This window comes from Setaria italica, chromosome VI (genome assembly GCF_000263155.2).
Source record: "Setaria italica strain Yugu1 chromosome VI, Setaria_italica_v2.0, whole genome shotgun sequence".
Classification (NCBI taxonomy): domain Eukaryota; kingdom Viridiplantae; phylum Streptophyta; class Magnoliopsida; order Poales; family Poaceae; genus Setaria; species Setaria italica.
Window position 1 is genome coordinate 350,542 of NC_028455.1, and position 19,912 is coordinate 370,453.

A 19,912-nucleotide genomic window follows, 5' to 3' on the forward strand; every position below is an offset into this window, starting at 1 on the left:
GCTAGTTTTAGTTTGTATTTTTTGATCTACCTTTGAGATCCAAATTAAATCAAATAAAATCTAAATCACTTGTGCAAGCATGTTTTAAATTTAAATACATAATTTAATTACTAGCTTTGAATTTAGAGGAAAGAATTAAGGGTTGACCTTAAATTTCACCAAGTATTTATATGCTTCACACGATCAACCAAAAAGTTTTAATTTTTTACAAAAACTGGCATAATTAATATCGCTCAATTTTAATGGATATTACACGTTTGCCCGGTTTAAAATTGACCCGTGAATAAAGGGGCTACAGTCGCGACACAACCCTCCTCCATGTCTCCATACACATGGGTGGACTTTCTGAATGATGGCTGAGAAAGAGTGCCTCACCTTCAGGTAGCGCATCACGACCCGTGACTGAAACCCATATGCCGGCATTGATGTCCGCCTTGAAGATCTCCATCTTGAGAGTGTACTCGGGGTCAAATGGAGGGATACCTGGAGGGATACTGAGAATAGCTTCATGTGGTGCTGTAATTCCAGAGAGGTCGACGTGGAGGCTGCTTGCGCCGGGCGGCCACCCGCCACTGTCGGGCGCCTGCAATCCTTTCCACGGACGATTTAATCCCGGCTCGCGGCGAGGCAGCGGCTGTAGATGGTGAAGGGCAGGTTGACCGGGACCGCCCAGATGCCCCTCACCAGCTGCTGGAATTCCGTCCACAGTTCCCGCCGTACGGCGGCGTCCCTCCCCAGGCCGAATATGGCGGTGCACATGACGTCGAAGGTGAGCAGCTTCATCGACGGCATCACGGTCACGGCACCGCGGCAGCACCACTCGGCGTCGAGGTGGCGCCGGACCTCTCCGTCCATGCCGGCGACGTACCTCTTGACGGCGTCCACCCTGAGGAACTGCGCCATCGTGGCCCTGACTCGGCGGTGCTCGTCACCGACCACCTCCCGGATCGTCCGGCGGCCGACCATCCGGGCGAGGGACTCGGGGGTCTTGGCGGTCTTGGCGGTCACCGCGGCGCTGGCAAAGATGAACTTGTTGGCGGCGGGGCCAACGAGGAAGGCCGTCAGGCAGCCGAAGAGGGACAGACGCGACACGGGGCCGTACGCGACCACGTAGCGCCGGAGCCAGTCGTCGGCGGTGCTGGCGCGGAGGGCGCGAACCAGGCTGAGCGTCTACCCGATGAAAGGTAGACCGAACGAACCGGGAGGCAGTGGGGGCTTCGTCTTCTTGCCGCCGGAGCTGGCAGAGAGGAGGCGGCGCAGTAGTGGGAGCGATGCAACAACGGCGAGGATGGCGACTGCGGCCGCCGCCAACATCGCCGGAGTAGCATCCATTTGCTTCGATCAAGAGATTTGCACTAGTTTTTCCTTACCGTGTCTGTGGCTCTGTGCTGCAATGGTCCAGATTTGCAAAGATCAACGAGAATATATATAGGACGATGAAACATAGAGAAGACAACCTTTAGATAGGCAAGCTGCTGGAAATGCCAGTTCCCTGATGGGCCCCCAAAATGGAGGGGAGGGGGGGGGGGGGGGGTTCTATTACAGACTTCTTGAAAAAAAGATACCAACAGAGCATAATCTAATATGTATTCCTGCAGATGCTCTGTTTAAGAAAAAGAAAAGGTGAAGGGTCAGAAAATCAGTAGACAAGCATTACTGTTACCCAATCTAGTTTGAAGAAAGCAGCATGAGTGCGAATTAGATCTGCCCTCTCGGTGCCCTCCAAGAGAGAGATAGCTTGCTTCATTCGTCTGAATGGTCCAGGCTATCACCAAAGATGCACCTTCTTATTCATCTGCAATACCCCCGTTCGGTGCAGTCCTTCAGTTGACTTGAACCATGACTACATGTCCTCTTTCAAGTTCAGACTCCTCTTGCTCCTTGCTAACGATTAACCTCGCCGCCAAAAGCTTGATGTCGTAGCAATGGCAGTGGGCTCCATGACAGAATCGTCCGCGGTCCACCATCTGTTGGCGGAGGGTCGGACGAGGAAAAGGCCGTCGGGCAGCCAAAGAGGGACAACCGTGACGCAGGGCCGTACGTAACGTGGCTACATAGCACCGGAGCCAGTCATCAGCGGCGCTGGCACGGAGGAGATGATGCAGTACTGGGAGTAATGCAACAAGGGCGAGGATGGCAACTGCAGCCGCCAACATCGCTGGAGAAGCATCCACATTTGCTTCGATCAAGAGATTTGCTCTAGTCATTCCTTATTGTTTCTGCGATGCAAAGGTCCACATTTGCAGTAATGGCTTGCTAGCTTGTTGGGTTCAAACTCCACTCCATTCTTTTATTACCATTTAATTTTTTGAATAATTGGAGGAACATTTCTTTTCTAGGTGATGCCTTGTTCATTGAAAGTTCGATATCGTTGGTCATTGAAGTAGGGACAAGATGAATAAGTCAGCAACTAAGAATTTACCCAAATTTCTATATTGGCCGACAACTTAATGAGAATTACATAAAAATCAACAAAATACAGGACGATGGAAATAGTGAAGACAGAGGGTTTGGTAGATACGCACAAGCTGCTACAAAAAGCACCGAAGTGTTCCTAGACATTTTGCCCCCCTTCTTGAATTGGGCATGCAGACTAGGATATCAGAATGCTAGTAAGTCGTAAGTTCTGCATGTTCTCAGTTTTAATTAAACATCTTGGTGCCGATGAAAAAGGATACCAATGAAGCTGATGTGTATTCATGCAGATCCAAGATGCATGTTGTAGGGTAGCATTGCAGCGCTGGTGGAAAATGCTGATGGGCCTTGCCGAGCATGACTCCCACCACCACCACCGAGTAGCCGAAAGTTTCTCGACAGAAAATGGTGCCAAGCTCCCCCACCAGGCCACCACCGCCGACTCCTCGGTTCTCACTGCCACAGCAGTCCTCTCCGGTGCCCAGCCATTACCAGTCAGGCAGTCACCACCACCACCACCACCTCCCGGAGTCCCGAGCCCCATCCATTCGCAACCTCCGCGCCGCCTGCCTGCGGCCTCCAATTCCAATCCGTCCTCACCACCGGTGGTCCGGTCATCTCCTCTGCTCCCACTACGCTCCCTCCCTGCTGTTCCCCTACCCGATCTTCCAGATTTGGCCTGAAGAAGTATCTAGGTGATTCTGCTAGTAAGTCATGTGGATTCTTACAGTCTCATTCTTTCATTTCCTTTGATTTGCAGGTGGAAATGCGTTTATATATTTCTAAAAGGTTCGTTAGTCCTTTTACTATTTTTCTAATCAGATTTGGATATATTAGTATAATTAAAGGTGCTTTCACCATGCGAATTGTATTAGTATACTTACGTCAAAACTAACCTCAATCAATTAATCAAACTGCAAAGGTTTTATTTTGCTTCATATATAAAAGAAATAAACTTACTTTAACCTTTCAGAGAGCAAGGAATCTACTACATATATCCATAAAAAAATTTAGTTGTTTTTTCTCATTTATTCTGATCATGGCCAGGTACTGATAACTTAAGAAACCAACCGGCGGAATTACTTGATCATTAATGTTCAAAAAAAAGAATTACTTGATCATGTCTGGCGTCCAAGTATCTGCAGGAGCCTGTGATTCATCGGCAGTTGTTCTGGCACAGCCCCAGCAGCAGCTGCTGCTGCTGCTGCAAGAGGTCACCGTCACCCAGTTTTCTCCTGAAGCAGTCGATGGAATCATAACCAGTGAAGTTGTTCTGGCGCCGCCTCAGCAGCAGCAGCAGGAGCAAATTGAAGGTATGCAACGTGCTTGTAGTCTTGGATCTCCTCGCTTTGATGGGGGCATTGACTTTCGGCTCCGCCAGAAGCACAATGGATTACGTTTACGAAGGCATATTGCTGGTGCTTGTGTTTGTCTCCATTATCGTGGCAAGAATTATCGAGCGGCTCAAATGGAATGCATAAGAATGTAGGAGTACTTATGCCCGTAACCTAGCTGCACAATTCAAGCCCGGTTGCATGCACAGGAGTTTAGTAGCCATGTACTGAAATGGATATATGGTGTTATGTCTTTAGCTTTTTACTACTTCTTTAGGGCTTAGGTAGCTGTGTGGATCACAGCTATGTATGTATCATCTTGACGTAGTTGTCTAAGATTAATAAAGCTTCTCTTATCAAAGAATAGAAGACAAATCTAGCCTTCTTAAATTGAGTAAACCGAGCTATTGCAAACGTTCATGTATCGGAGAATTTGATGTGCTTGCTAAGAAGATCAAATTTGATGTGCTTCTAATCTTGATTATTTTTTCCCTCCACATAACACCTACCACCAGCAGTAAAATGAGCTACCGGTTACAGAGATGTGATCATGTTAGATGGTCAAACCTTTGGCTTAGCCTCCATGTTTCAGCTGAAGGATTGGACATAACACCTACCACTTGGCCGTTAACCTTTGCATGGTCAGCCTTCAGCAGCGCCTGCCAGCTTATTGTCCTTTCTCTATATAAATCTCTGTTCTTTCAGTTCTGTTTAGGTCCACAATCCTTCTATTATCATGGAAACAATTCCATGAAAACATTCAGAGGAATAGTCATTCTCATCCTCATGAAGTTTCCATGAAAACATTCAGAGGAATAGTCATTCTCATCCTCATGACGCTGATAACATGACCCATTATGGCCCCTGCACTCCAAGAAAAAATCACTGCTGAACTTCCTCCCCAAGTTTGTGTGGGGTTCACCTCACTGTGTTTCCAAAAAAAACATATAATTAAAACCGTAGCTCTGATATTTATCCTATATTGAGAAGACTTGTACTGGAATACCAACGGCATAGTCTGTAACATATAGCAGGCTAGGATTCGCTGGCTCTGACCATACTTACCCAGCAACTTCTCTTCGGTGTTGTAACCTTCTATTAGTGTAGCTATCATTGTGAATGCAGCATAGTCATAGTGGTTGGCTCTCCTGAATTTGTTACTTGCAGTCCATGTAACAGCTAATTGTATAAACAGAAGTCTAGAATAGGCTTAAAATTATTCTACATGCAACATCAACAAGCATAATTTTGTTTTCTCTCATTTCAGTTGAGATCTTTAGATCTATTCAAGTACTGAACTACTCGGTCCAGACTCATGAGAACCATGTCTCCTCCATTTCCCATGCTTCAGCTTCAGCACCAACAAAAATTCACCATGACTTTCCTTGGCCTTGTTGTTCTGCTGCTGCTCACCTTTGCTTCGCTCACCAGTTCCTGCACGGAGGACGAGCAGAGCTCCCTCCTAGACTTCCTTGCTCAGCTCTCACCAGGCAGCGATGGCAACCTCAGAATGTCATGGATGCATGGTACTGACTGCTGCGCTTGGGAAGGGGTCACCTGCAGAGGTGACAACACGGTCATGGGTGTCTCATTAGCTTCTAAAGGACTTACGGGGAGTGTATCGCCGTCCCTTGGCAATCTCACAGGGTTAATGAATCTCAACCTCTCCCACAATTCTCTCCATGGAATTCTACCGACTGAATTGGTGATGCACAACAGCATCGCTGTCCTTGATGTCAGCTTCAACCATCTGACAGGTCCCTTGAAAGAGCTGCGACCTTTAAATCACAATCTTCCTCTGCAGGTACTGAATATCTCGAGCAACTTCTTTACGGGACAGTTTCCATCCACAATATGGGGCGCAATGAAGAATTTGATTGCTCTTAATGCTAGCAATAATAGCTTTGCAGGACAGATACCAGCCTCTATCTGTAAGAGCTCCCCTTCCTTCAGTGTTCTGGACCTTTGTTACAACAAATTCAGCGGCAATATACCTCCAGAACTTGGCAATTGCTCCATGCTGAGACTGATCAAGGTTGGGCACAACGACCTTAGCGGAGCTCTTCCTCATGAACTCTTCAGTGCTACCTCATTGGAACACCTCTCTTTTCCTAACAATGGTTTACAAGGAGTTTTTGATGGTTCCCAAGTGGTCAAACTCAACAATTTGACAGTCCTTGATCTTGGATCGAATGGTCTCAGAGGCAAAATCCCAGATTCTATAGACCGGCTAAGAAAATTGGAGGAGCTCCACTTGGACAACAACCTCATGTCTGGTGAGCTGCCATCGACCCTAGGTAACTGCTCAAATATCAGGTATATCAACCTCAGAAACAACAGTTTTTCCGGAGAGCTTAGCAAAGTCAACTTCACCCTACTCGATCTGAGAACAGCAGATTTTTCGCTGAACTACTTCACAGGTAAAGTTCCAGAAAGCATTTGCTTGTGCAGCAATTTAATTGCATTGCGGTTGGCCTACAATGATTTTCATGGCCAATTGCCACCAAGAATAGGAAATCTTAGGTCTCTCTCCTTCCTTTCACTGACAGATAACTCTTTTACAAACATCACAAATGTGATACAGATTCTCAAGAGCTGCAAGAACCTCACCACTTTAGTAATGGGAACCAACTTCAACGGCGAAACTATGCCACAGGATGAAACAATTGATGGTTTTGAGAATCTTCAGATACTGACCTTAGATGGTTGCCCATTGATCGGACAAATCCCCCCTTGGCTGTCAAAGCTCAAAAAGTTGGAGGTGCTAGATTTATCCAGCAATCGACTCACTGGGCTGATACCATCATGGATTAACAGACTGGAACTCCTCTTCTTTCTGGACATATCAAGCAACATGATTACAGGGGATATCCCAATGGCATTGATGGAGATGCCGATGCTACAATATAAGAAGAATTCTGCCAAGTTGGACATGAAGTTCCTTGAGTTACCTGTATATTGGACACAGTCACATCAATACCGTATGCTCAATGCTTTCCCCAGTGTATTGAACTTAGGAAACAATAGATTCACTGGAACGATCCCCCCTGAGATTGGTCAGTTGAAAATGCTCAATGTCATCAACTTCAGTTCCAATGGCTTTTCTGGAGAAATACCCCAAGAAATCTGCAAGCTCACAAACCTACAAATGCTAGACCTGTCAAACAACCATATCACCGGTGAACTCCCATCTGCATTGAGTGGCCTGCACTTCCTTTCTCTATTCAATGTGTCTAATAATGAACTGGAAGGGCCAATTCCAACTGGAGCACAGTTTGACACGTTTTCAAATTCTAGTTACGGTGGGAATCCTAATCTCTGTGGCGCGTTACTCAGCAACCACTGCATCTCCGTGTCAAGTCACCAATCCTCCATCTCACAAGAACACAAGTTGCATCATGCACTTATCTATGGATTTGTTTTTGGAGGACTTGCTGCTCTTGCATTGCTGGCATTCTTCCTGATTGCAAAATTGGTATATGATGATCACACTGAGAACCTAGTTCTCCTTCGGAGGCAGTAGCTTTACTGGCTATACGATGCTTTGAGTGTTGTGATCTTATTATCCCTTGTACTTCCATTCAATTGAATCCTATAGTCCCATGTACGATCATTAAACCTTTTCTAGAACTAGTATTTCTTAAGCATTGTCTGTACATTGTGCATATTGCCGCTGATTTTGATAATTCATATACTGACCAGAAATATCTTGCATTATACGTATATAAAGTAAAATGAGGTTGCCAAATCAATTCAGCGTGCACAAAAGGTGCACATAAAACAATTCTCTGGACTTAGATGCGGCACTGCTACTGCAGTAAAGCTAGCACATAACCTTAGCTAGAAATGTACATGTATCTATACAGATTTGGTGATTCTAAGCAGTTGGTGAATCCACCACAAAAACTCCCAAAAAAACATACAACAAGAGGATTCAGAGGATTCAGAATGCACTCTAGGAATTTTTTTTTAAAAAACGCAGTTTTACTTCGCAGGCTCGAAGCTTTTGACGTTGCGCACGCCGCCGGCGTCGGCAGCAGGACTGCAGGAGCAGCGAACGCCCAGGTACCCCAGGGCATTGTGGAGAACCGCCTGTTAACAGCGAGGAAGGGAAGGCGAACTCGAGTTGGGGATCGGAGCAGAGGAGGAAGAAGAACAGGGGCGGCGGGCGGCGGAAGAATGTTTAGAGTTCAGAAAGATGTTACAATCCGTGATGCCTCTCTCTCGCACGCACTACTGTTACACATATAACCTAAACCCTCCAGTCCGGACCGCTCACTTTCCTATTAGGCTTGATTACACGCCTCTTCAGGACTTGCATTCTCCACCTTGTCATCAGCTGCAGCAGAAGTACTGGTAACATTCCCCTCTCCTTGAGAAACGACTTGCCCCTAAGTCGGCGCCAGCGGAAGACGTTGACGAAGAGAGTCCAAATTCTTTCATGTGGCCAATGCAATGCAGCAGGCATACCTGACCACTTGATCAGACCTTGGAGAACCGGCCGATCACCAGAAGACATCCGTCGCTCCAGAACACTCTCAGGGACCTGAAATGTTGTATCACCAGGAGGTAAGTCAGGAGATACTACCTGAACACCAATTGCCTTCTTAAGCTGCGACACATGGAAAACTGGGTGAATTGTAGCATCTGATGGAAGCTCAAGCTTATATGCCGCTGATCCCACTCGCTGCAACACTTTGAAGGGCCCAAAAAACTTAAAGGCAAGCTTCTGGTTAGCACGAGCGGACAGTGAAGATTGGACATCAGGCTGCAGCTTAAGGCAAACCAGCCCTCCAACTTGAAATTGGTGTTCTGAACGCCCCTTGTCAGCTTGGTGTTTCATACGATCTTGTGCTCGATAGAGATGATGTTTAACAAGTGCTTGCATCACCTCACGTTCTTGCAGCCAAGCAGACAAATCAGAATTGGTGCATGCAGAAGCAGCCTGGATGCCAAAATATCTTGGAGAGTGACCTTACAGCACCTCAAAAGGAGAACGACCCAATGCTGAATGCATGCTAGTGTTGTACCAGAACTCCGCAAGAGATAACCAACTGGACCACTTGGTTGGGCACGCATGAACAAAGCAACGAAGGAACGTCTCCATACATTGATTGACACGCTCGGTATGGCCGTCTGTCTAGGGATGGTAAGAACTCAGCTGCTGTTCGTGCTGATGGCCATGCAGCTGGCGCGCGGCGGAGTGCCATGCGCGGCAAACGGCCCGGAAGCGGGCGACATCGGCAGGGCAGAGGTAGGTGACGATCTGTCCGAGGACTTCCGGCAGGAGATCGGGCCACGGCGGAGGCGACGATGACGATGCCATCGTTGGGTTAGAACTTAAAACCACTTTGATCTATATATAATTTTCCTGCGAATTAGTTAATTATCTATTGACTGTAAATATATAATTGGCCCTGAACCAACCTTGCTCAAGCAGACAAGAACTGAAAATGTGTGTCATCATCAAGGTGGCAGTCAGTCTGCGCGTACTACTGAATGTTCGAATCATCGGTGCTTCCCAAAGTTGACCTGAATGCTACAACAACTGCAGCATGCCTTCATTTGACAGGTCGTCACTCGTCAGTTACATGGCCTAACCGACCTTGTCCATTTGTGCAGACAGGTCCAACCTAAGAAGCTGCTGGTGGGTTTTGTCCTAATGCATCCGAATCATCCAGCTTCCATGATCTAGCAGATGACAGTGGACATGTGCCTAATTCTTCGCCTGTAATTTAGTCCAAGCAAAGGATAATCTAGTACATAATCCAGGGCATGTTCTTTTTTGAAAAAAAATACATAATTGTATTGGTGGTTATGGGCTTATGCAGTATGCAGGCATGCAGCTAATTAAGTAGAGTTATTCAGAACACAATCTCACCATGGTTCGTACATCTCAGATTATAGGAAAACACAGGAATATAATTACAAACACAATCTAAAATTCTAGAAAGAGAGGGCGAAAGAGAACAGCCTCGGCGATCTCCAACTCTGTCCATGTAACATTTACAGTCTAATTAGAACATCAATTCTTTTTTTCTTTGTAACCAAAAGAGAGAAAAAACAGATAGAACTACTATCCACAACGATGCACATTAGAACTGTGATCATCAACATGGCCGGCCCGGAACAATAATCCAGTCAAGAAATGGAAGCACAACAGGATTTAAAACGAAATAAACGCATTACAAGAGTATAAGGCTGAGTTTCTTCACCAAAAAATGCATCCGCTCATCCTTTGTTGAAGGGATTTTTACTGCAGGAAGGAGGAAGCCGATGCAGAGGCGGCGCTCTGCTCGTCCCTGTGCACCCTGCTCTTGCCCTTGTGCGCCACGAACATCCTCCTGAGTGCGCGCATCATCACCACCAGCCCCGGCGCCCGGCGCCGCGAGCTCCTCGACGCGCCCAGCACCGCGGCGGCGGCGGCCTCGCGCTGGTCCTTGGCCGCCCTCCTCGCCCTCTCGGCGGCGACGGGGCCGCCGGCGACGGACCGGCGGCGCGACACGTCGAGGGAGCCTGCTAGGAACAGGTCGTCGTTCCGGGGCCGGCCGGCCGCCGCGTCGTCGTCGTTGAGGTCCTCCCAGAGGCTGTCCATCCTCTCCTCTTCCTCCTCCTCGTCGTCGCAGAAGCCGCCGGCGGCGGCGTAGTCGCTGAGCGCGGGGGAGCACGCGCCGTTGAGGCGCTGGCGGCCGAGCAGGACACGGTCCCGCCACGGCGAGGCGGCGCAGTCGGCGGCGGAGAAGCTGCGGCGGATCGGCGAGGAAAGCAGCCAGACGGGCGGGGAGGACGACGCCGACGCCGAGCAGGGCAGGTGGCGCCCGTCCCTGCCGCGGGCGAGGAGCTGCGGCGGCGTGGGGAAGGTGAACTCGTCGCTGTCTTCTTCTTCTTCTTCTTCTTCTTGCTCCCGCTGCCGGTGCTCCTCCGGCGGCACGGCCATGGCTGGCAAGCGGGCAGGCGGGCGGGCGCGCGGGCGCCTCGGGATTTTGGGAGGATCGGAATGGAATCTTCCGCCTTTGTGTGTTGATTACGCGTCCTCCTCCTCCTCCTCCTTCTTCCTCGTCGGCGTCTTGGTGTTGGGTTGCGAGGATTTCTTGGACTTGCAGCGCAGCGGTGGATGGAATGACGGCAGGAGCGGCCGCTGATCCCGCGCTAATTTTTATACTCCTAACTGTATGTAAAAATATGATAATCTGCGTGCTTTTTGGGCGCCAAACGGTCTGGATTAAGACAAGGGCCATGCTTCTCTCGCCATTGTCCTCCAGAGTTTAGGGTCCCCTAGTATATGGAGCATGCTTTTAATGCCATTTCCAATATATAGAAAGTAGAAAATTCTTTACAACCAGTGGGGGTAAATTTTGAATTATACGCTACTAATTAATAACTCAAATATATGCTTAGCAATGAATTTACAATTAATAATATACATATTACTATACTTAATATTATATGGAAGAAATTTACTTTGAGACTTATTATATCTGAAGGGTGGAATCTTACTAGTTGTTGTAAGTCTAAGCTAAGGATGATCCCTAGCTAGAATTAGAGACGTACAATGATGCAAAGGAATTTTCCATGTCAGCAAAGTTACAAAGGGAAGCTGCATCAGACTTTTTCACCCTTACTACATACAGTTTAAACAATAAAATACTTATGCTATTATTTTGACACCTTTCTAGTCTAGGCTTAAATAGGCTTGCCACCATGTTCCCACCACCCACCCTAACAATAATCCTAAAGTAGAAGGGCATTAACCTTAACCTCTATCAAGGCACCTTCTTCCTACTTATTGTCACTTCTAGCTACCTCTTGCTCGGCACAACTAACACGAATCATGAAACAGAGTAGAACGGGTGTTGCTGTAAATTACTCTTTTTTTTCTTCTCTTTATTGAATATATACAAAACTGGCCGGTGGGGAGGCCATCTATTTTTTAAAAAAAAACATTAGGAGATGTGCCTATTGTACTAGTATCTACTGAAAAGATGAGCCCAGACAGGAAAGGTTGCAACACTAAATAAAGGTTTAAAATCAGTCTAGGCAGACGATGATGAAGCCAAAATCTAACACCTGATCATCATTTGGTCGTCACACACGTACAATGGGTGGAAGAGGAGGATGAGCAAAGACAGCAGGCGCATCTCTCTGGGTGGTTAGTTGTTCTGGTGTGCGTTGACTCAAGGGGAACACTGTACTGCATGCAGCAAGAAGCATAAAGGTACAAAAAAGTCGGGTCCAACCGTACCAGATTTCAGTTAACCACAGTATAAGCTATAGCAGATTGCTTGGTGTAGGCGTGTAGCCGCCTCAACGTCAATGTGCATGCATTTCTTGGAACAATTCGAGCGTGGTCTTCCATTCCATCCCTCTTGGACTAGCTCGGCAGCTAGAGTTGGACTTCTCCTACCTAATTTTGGACGAATTTTTGTACGTGCCCCATTGCCCAACTTCAAAGTCTTGCGTACACAGTATACTAGTACAATTGGAAGGAGAATTAGGTGCTGACTCTTGTCTTGCTTGTTAATAATTTGATCAACTTAATTGCTGCTGTCGTATGGAATAGATCCCATGGAGTCTGCTAGTACGGATGCATAACCAAGTGAACAGACTAAAATCCAGCTGAGTCAAGTAATCACCGGATGCCCAGGTTCCATGTGAAATGCTTGACTCGTGAGCACGCATAATCTCTTAACAATTCTATACATCTATACGTACATTTACTCCCTCTGTCTCAAATTATTACTTCTACCTCCAATCCGTAACTGCTACCTATACAATTCTAAGTTCAGGTAATTTCCCTTCCTTTCATCTGCAAACGCACGATACCATGGAGGCCTCGTTCGTTTAAGTCGGATTGGATTCCGGTCTGGATTACTTCCAGGTCCGGTTTGAGTGATTCCACTGTGTCACTCAATCCGGCTAGGATTTAATCCTGCCAATCCATCCAAAATGAACAGGTCATTAGTCTCGCTCCGCTCCGCTCGACCAAGGCACGCCGGCTCCATCTCCTTCGATCCACATGCGCTGCTGGATTCGTCTCCTCAGTGCCTGCCCCTAGCACCTCCGCGACAGCCCGCGGCTCCATCTCCTCCATGCGCGCCACTGGCTTTGTCTCCTCGACGCCTGCCCCCAGCTTCGTCTCCTCCACGCCGTCAGCTCCGTCTCCTCCGCGCATGCGCCATGCTTCGTCTCCTCCACGCACGCCACAGGGGTGGTGCATCCTCCCCTCCCTAGTCCCCACCACCACCAAATCCTAGCTATCGGTGGAACATGCGCCTTCCAAGGAGAGGCCACAAGGCTCCACTGACTCCACCTCTGGGCAGGACGGGTCCACGGAGGGACGGATCGATGGAGGCAAGGTGAGCTCCTAGCGCGCGGCGGCGTCGAGCGCGGACCAGTGCGCTTGGAAGTGTGCCTCGACGGCCGCGGCAACGAAGGAGAACGGGTCGTCCTAGGAGCCGAACGAGGAAGAGAGCGCGTGGCAGAGCAGCGGGAGGAGCGACGAGCAGAGGGTGGCCAGCCAGTAGGCGAAGAAGTCCCACATCGGCCGCCTGGCGCCCGGGGCCCCGCAGCCCGACGGTGGGGGCCGCGACATGCTAGCGCACGGCTTCTTCCGACGTCCAAATAGTCATGGCTTCTTCTCCGACACCGATGCCGACGCACGGCACGCCGGCAAGCGCGACCAGCCAGCTGGTGCGGTAGAGGGGCGCGCGCGTGCGGCAGACCGGCGGCGTCGGTTCGGTTATGGCGCTGGGGGGCACGAGCGGCAAGCCAGCGGCCATAGGGTGCGGAGGTGTCGGGAGTCGCAGGTGGCGGCGCAGTCAAGGCGTGGGTGGAGGCGTCGTGGGGCGCAGCGGTGGCGCCGGGGTCGCGATAGCAAGCCAGCGGCCATTGGGGCGCGGAGGAGCCGGGAAGCGCTGCGCGGCGCAGTAGGACCGCGGGTGGAGGCGCGGCGGCGAGGTCGTGGCCATCGAGCGCGGAGGCGCCGGGAATCGCGGAGGCGTGGAGGAGCGGCGAGTCGAGTGAGTGGCCTGGCTCCGTTCCGAAGGGGAGGAATGATTCTGGGCATGTTTCCTTTCTGGGTTAGAACAGAGAATTCAAGCCAGGCCTGACTTCATTCCGGGCCGTTCCAATCCGTCCGGATTGAGCTGCATTCCGGACCAAACCGGCCGAAGCGAAGGGCCCCTGGTGCTAGTACCTGGAATTATTGGAAGCATAAGGCTCATGTTCATCACATAAAACGTGTGTCACTGCTAATTTACGAAGATGAACATGACTAAATTCATGCAAACCATGAGGCAATTTATGATGATTCATATGATCCTATAGCAACTGACCATCGTCTATAAGTGAAGATTAGCAACTGGTAATTTGCAAATGAACGGGAGATACTTTTTTTTTTGAGGGGGATGAACGGGAGATACTTGGATCCATGACGTGTACAGATTGTTTGTTTATTCAGGTTGGACCCAGTGGGCCGAGAGATATGGACCACAAAGATGAGAGCTTTTTTTTAAAAAAAAAACTCAGAAGCTCGCTGTTTTATTCATTCACCAATGGTTCAGCGAGTGTGACAGGCAGGCCCAGTGGATTTCTATTGTATTCTTAAGGCCCATTAGGCCGTTTTGAGGATGGAGCCAGCCCAATTATAGACGAACTGAGAGACTTTCTTTATTTTCGTCATAAAAAAAACAGTGATGGCTACTTTGACCGTGTTGACGAAGATACCGTCCACTGGCCTTCTGTGTTCTGTGAAGGAAGCAAATCAGCTTTAAAAAAAGCAAGTAAATCATTAGACGTCAGATAATTTCTTTTGAGCCGCTAACAAATAATTTATATCTTTTACATTATTGCAAGCATATTATCAAGCTTATACATAAACTTTGTAATGTCTGGGTAGCATGTACGTACGGGTGTTAATTGGGTAACCTCCCTAACTATACTTATTAATTATATAGCTACTAGTACTTGTGGGAAGTTATATCTTGACGCTTCTCTAAAGTTGTTTGTCTTGATCATATTTGGTGTAATGATGTCGTACAGACAGTTTATTCAAGTTGGACCTAGTGGGCCGAGAGATGATATGTGAGGGGGCAGGCCTCGTGGATCACTTTCTTTTTCCTAGGCCCGTAAGCCCGTTTTTAGGAGAGAGACAGCCCAACCCATTATAATATGGGAGGAGTAGTAGAAAGAAAAGAGAGTGCCCGTTTTGGAGGAGAGAGAGAGGCAGCCCAATTATAGACGAATGGCCTTTTGTTTTTACCATGCATTACTAGGAAAACGCCATTGGTACCGGTCGGAAATCTCCCTTTAGTATTGGTTTCCCAACTGGTACTGATAGTTCGGTACTAAAGAGAGAACTTTTAGTACCGGTTGAAAAATGAAATCCCCGCACGAACCCCCGCCCCCCCTCCCACCGAACTCCTCCCACCGCCCGACCCCACCACCCTCCCACCACCATCCGCCCCTCCGCCCGGCCCCGCCACCCTCAGCCCCTCTGCCCGCCCGCCTCCACCCCGCCGCTCCTGCCGCCCGCCAACGCTGCGCTGAGAGAGGAGAGAAAGGAGAGGAAGAAGGAAAGGAGCAAGAGAGAGAGCTACCGTTGCGCTCTGCTGAGAGAGGGGGAGAGAGAGAGAGATAGGAAAGATAGGATGCATGGGAGCGGGTACCGCGCGGAGGATGGCCGGTGGATGGCTTTAGTACCGGGTGGAGCCCTCATCCAGTACTAAAGGGGGTCACGGGGGCTCATCGGGGACCAGGCCAAAATGCAACCAATACTTAGACTGGGGACGAAAGGTTATTTCTCTAATAGTGATGTATGTTGACGAAGCTGCTCCTTGTTGTACAAAGGAAGCAGATCATCAGCACTAAAGAAATAATTCTTGAGCACTCGTCTTATCATGGAACTGCTTTTCTTTACAAGTTGATTTTTGGATTAATTCGTTTGTTCGTCGTCCGTTCATTGCATATATTGGTCGAGGATATACATACATGACAAGAACAGGAAAAGAATAATTGAAGGAAGCAAGAAAGAGGGTTCCATTTTGATCAGGTGTATTTTCTAGGACCAGGAATTCATCAGGAAAGCGTGTTAGGTGAGGCTTTGGGTTGGTTCCCGTACCGTGAAAGCAGTAGCAATGAACGAGGAGGCATCAGGCATGGAACACACAAGCTGTAACCTGGGATCTGTTCGCTTCAGCTTATAAGCCGGCTGAAAAGTCGAAACGGCTGATTTGTTGTGAGAAGAAAACACTGTTTGGTGGCTGATAAGCCGGCTGAATAAGCTGAAGCGCACAGGCCCCAGGTTGCTGGAAGCAACAGCAGCAATGCAAGATGGGTGAAGGAATTGGGGGTTGGGTCGGGTCGGTGCCATGAGCCAAACCGAGTAACCAACCACCAGACCAGAACGGGAATAGCAGCCATCTCATCCATGCTCGCTTGTTCCTTGACGCATTCCACAACCGCATCCCGGCCGGTCGTCGTCATCCATGGATCGCTTCCTTACAAATACAAGCTACATGCCCAAGCACCAAGAGAATAAATATCGATTTCACTTCAATACCACACAGCATTCGATCGATCATGGCATCTTCTTCCTCCTCCTCGGTCAGGCAGAGGCCAGCCACTGCGGTCTCCGCCGCCGCTCAGCAGCCACAGCTCCTCCAAGACGACCAGCAAGACCTCCTCCTCCCCAAGCAAGAACCAGAAGCAGCACCCTCGCCGCCGCCGCCTCCTCCACGTTCGCCGTTGTCGCAGGCGCTGACGTCGACGGCGAACCTCGCGAACCTGCTGCCGACGGGGACGCTGCTGGCCTTCAACCTGCTGTCGCCGACCTTCACCAACCATGGCGCCTGCGACGCCACCACGGCGCTCCTCACCCGGGGCCTCCTCGCAGTCCTCGCCCTCTCCTGCGTCCTCGCCTCCTTCACCGACTCCCTCAAGGGCCCCGACGGCCGCGTCTACTACGGCGTCGCCACGCCCAGGGGGCTCTGGCTCATCGACTACCCGCCCGGCGCGCCGCCGCCGGCCGCCGACACCGCCAGGTACAGGCTCGCCTTCGTCGACTTCGTGCACGCCGCGCTCTCCGCCGCCGTCTTCGGGGTAGTCGCGGCGAGGGACAAGAACGTCGTCAGGTGCTTCTGCCCGGCGCCGGCAAGGGAGACGGAGGAGGTGCTCGACATCCTGCCGCTCGGCGTCGGCGTCCTCTGCAGCCTGCTCTTCGTCGCCTTCCCAACCAGGCGACACGGCATCGGATACCCCGTCACCAACGGCAGTTAAGCCGATCATACACTGATTGCTCGTCACGACTACTACATGTATCGTCAATTATTGATCTCTTCATGATTATTGGAGCAATATAATGCTTGGCCAGGTTCATTGCTTCTCTGTTTTTCGATTCAATTATTCTTTTTCGTTACATCAATTCAAGTTTGCGTTTTGGGATGAGCACAAGCTTCTCCTTCCGGTGCACCGTGACCCCAAACTTCCCCTTCCCGCCTGGCACCTCCCAGTCGAAATGGTACAAGGCGGCATAAGCGCCAGAATTAAAAAGAATAAGATACATGGACAAGGACCAAGACTTACAAAGCTTAAAGAGCAAGCCGCCATTCACGTAGGAGCACTACAACCAAACAACATGCTTATCAGCTCTATTGAGATCATAGTGCTACCAAACCACCCCTTGTAGCTACGCCGTTCTGTTGCCACTCTCAACATCCAACAAGGGGAGGAAGTCCTGAAGGAATGAGGGGCAGCCACAACAGAAAAGGGACTAAGAGTAAGGGGAGAACGCACACCACAATATCATTGGACACACCGATATCCCTTCGAGCTAATGGTAGGTTGGTAGTACCTTTTGCAGCACATCCGAACCTTCACCTACCGTCATCCAGTACCCTTCAAGGGAAGGAAGCCTCAAAGAAGATAGGATCGGCTACTATGACTGCACCCGGCATTTGATTTGATGAGACTACAATGTTGCCAAGGCAAAAATCGACAACCACCAACCGCGCGAGCAGCAGCCACCACATCCACCCTGGACCATCACCCTCGTCACCACGACTCCACGCTCAACACGCGTCCACTACCACAACAGCCGCCAGCTCGCCATGCGTAGCCACACCTCCATCGCTGAGCTGCGTGCGGGCTCCTCAGCTGCTGTTGCGCCGGCCCGCTGCGCTACAGGCACCCTCCTCATCCGCCGCAAGCGAGATGGCCCAGCAACGCTAGTAGCCACGCCACCATGGCATAGCTGACGCGCCCCCGCGCGCGCAGGCTGGCGCAAGCCGCACCACCATGGCACCATTGCGAGCCCCTGCGCAAGCCATCCTCAACCGCGCCACCACGGCGCCACCAAACGCACAGAATCATGTTGCTGTCGAAGAGGACGACCCTGCGTTGCCGCGCTGCCGAAATCCAATCAGGTAGGACCGGACCCGACCACAACTGAGCTGGAGCGACACGTTGTCGACCACAGTTCGTGCAGCAGTCGCCTCCGTGCCCGCGAGCGGCCAACCTCAGACCGCCGCAGGGCCTCCTCCGTCCACAAGGATCCCGATGCCGCCCCTTGCCCAGCGCTACTGACCAATGACTAAACTTCATGGTGACAACATAAGAGAATCGTCAGCCAACTTAACATAGGAGAAGGATCGAAGGAGCATGCATCCTTTCTTTTCATTAGGGACTGTCTACCCATCACCCTGGTGTTACTACAGTCACAATCACCTGGGTGATTTTAATGTTGGATAACACCCTATTTATTTTGAAGAGAAAAAAATTCAGGTGCTGCAAATAGATCTGTCACCTGAAAATTATGACCCTAAGATCCTGATTAGAAAACAAACTGTGCTGAGCATATAGAAAATAAACTGATGCAGAAAAGGGAAGGAAAAATAAAATGCAAAAGCCAAAATTATAAATTTAAAAACAAATTTTTACTATAGTCAGTCAGATAACAAATTATTTTTAACTGTGAGGAACCCCTCAAATGCAAAAAAATACCAATCAGATTTCAAATAAACAACATGCAAATTTACACAGATTTAAAATTACACAATATACAAATTGAAAATATAGTAACAATGTCACTGTAAATTACTTACAAATATAGTATAAAAGAATTCTAATGTACATAGAAACGCACGCACTGCACAGCCGCGCAGGCATGTGGCATGCTCGATGCTCGTAGCATGCAGCCGTGCAAGGCCTGGTCGGAGCGCTGCACAGCAGCGCAGCTGCAGGAGGCAGCAGCATTTATGTGACGGGAAAGCACCATAGCTGTAAGATCCGACGGTGCAAAATTCAGGTGACGGGAGCTTGCGAATCACCCGAGCAACATACAGCTTTTCCCGGTTTCTTTTTCCTTTTGTCTACATGGGCCAGCCGAAAGGTCCATACGTACTGTTGGGCCCATTAGTCCATTAATGACCCATAAGTGTGCGGTCCACTCCACCGCAGGCTTCAGCCTGCTTGTTGCGGGTAGGCCCATAGCCTGTAGGAGCTCAACGGCTGGGCTGCACAAAATGTTTCCAAACAAAAAAGAATTACTCCGGACGTGTAGGAGAAATAAAAGATGGAAGAAACAAGAAAAGAATCGAGGGCTCGATAAATAAAAGAATTTCATTAGATGAGCGGCACTTAAAATCCCAAGGTCCTAAGCTGATGTATAACATTCAGGCCGAAAGTAGGAGATTGGGATCTTCTCCACTGTTCGAATGTTTAAAAAATCGCTTAGGAGAAGTTATACGATTTTTTATTAAGAAGAAGAAATGGGCATCCAAATTCGAGCCAGAGACGATTCAAATCTGGATGATTAAAGTGCACGACTACACCTCCCACCTTAACTAGGCTCACTTCCTAGGATATGAATGTCTGATGGGAGTATTAACCGCTGATGACAGTGATTTTCGATTGGATTACTAAAATCTGTTTCTGATCCCATAAAGATGCCTACCTCCGCATTAGCATCGGAATCATTGGGGGTTAGGAACCACCATATGTTCCCCGGCATATACGAATATCCATGACATGAGATTGCCACTGCCCAGCCAAATTATCTCCAACAAACTAAAAGGGTCTGTTATCACTTGATTTTGTACACGTGGATGTGCAACTCATCAGCTTTCGAGAATCGTTTGGAGCTCCGAATCGAAGCAGGAGGGGATGGA

General features: G+C 49.2%; 3 protein-coding genes and 1 long non-coding RNA gene across 5 annotated transcripts; 3 read left to right on the top strand and 1 right to left on the bottom strand.

Annotated features, from left to right (window-relative positions):
- Window positions 1-272: 272 nt before the first annotated feature.
- Window positions 273-1,456, bottom strand: LOC101779787 (cytochrome P450 716B2). Its single transcript, XM_022827877.1, has one exon. The coding sequence runs from the start codon at window positions 964-966 to the stop codon at window positions 607-609; it is 360 nt and encodes a 119-aa protein (XP_022683612.1). The 5' UTR covers window positions 967-1,456; the 3' UTR covers window positions 273-606.
- A 1,315-nt stretch (window positions 1,457-2,771) lies between these two features.
- On the top strand, window positions 2,772-4,181 carry LOC111257564. Of its 2 annotated transcripts, none has more exons than XR_002678064.1 (2): window positions 2,772-3,204; window positions 3,463-4,181. It is a non-coding gene; the product is annotated as an uncharacterized LOC111257564 (long non-coding RNA). The 2 variants fall into 2 exon arrangements; XR_002678065.1 differs by having other exon boundaries at window positions 2,775-3,122.
- A 176-nt stretch (window positions 4,182-4,357) lies between these two features.
- LOC105914532 (receptor-like protein 2) lies at window positions 4,358-6,500 on the top strand. The gene is made up of 2 exons (XM_014805340.2): window positions 4,358-6,169; window positions 6,334-6,500. The coding sequence occupies exons 1-2, from the start codon at window positions 5,065-5,067 to the stop codon at window positions 6,408-6,410; spliced, it is 1,182 nt and encodes a 393-aa protein (XP_014660826.2). The 5' UTR covers window positions 4,358-5,064; the 3' UTR covers window positions 6,411-6,500.
- A 9,557-nt stretch (window positions 6,501-16,057) lies between these two features.
- On the top strand, window positions 16,058-17,128 carry LOC101783676 (protein DMP3). Its single transcript, XM_004972360.4, has one exon. It carries the CDS (start codon window positions 16,329-16,331, stop codon window positions 17,022-17,024), a length of 696 nt encoding a protein of 231 aa, XP_004972417.1. The 5' UTR covers window positions 16,058-16,328; the 3' UTR covers window positions 17,025-17,128.
- Window positions 17,129-19,912: the final 2,784 nt, after the last annotated feature.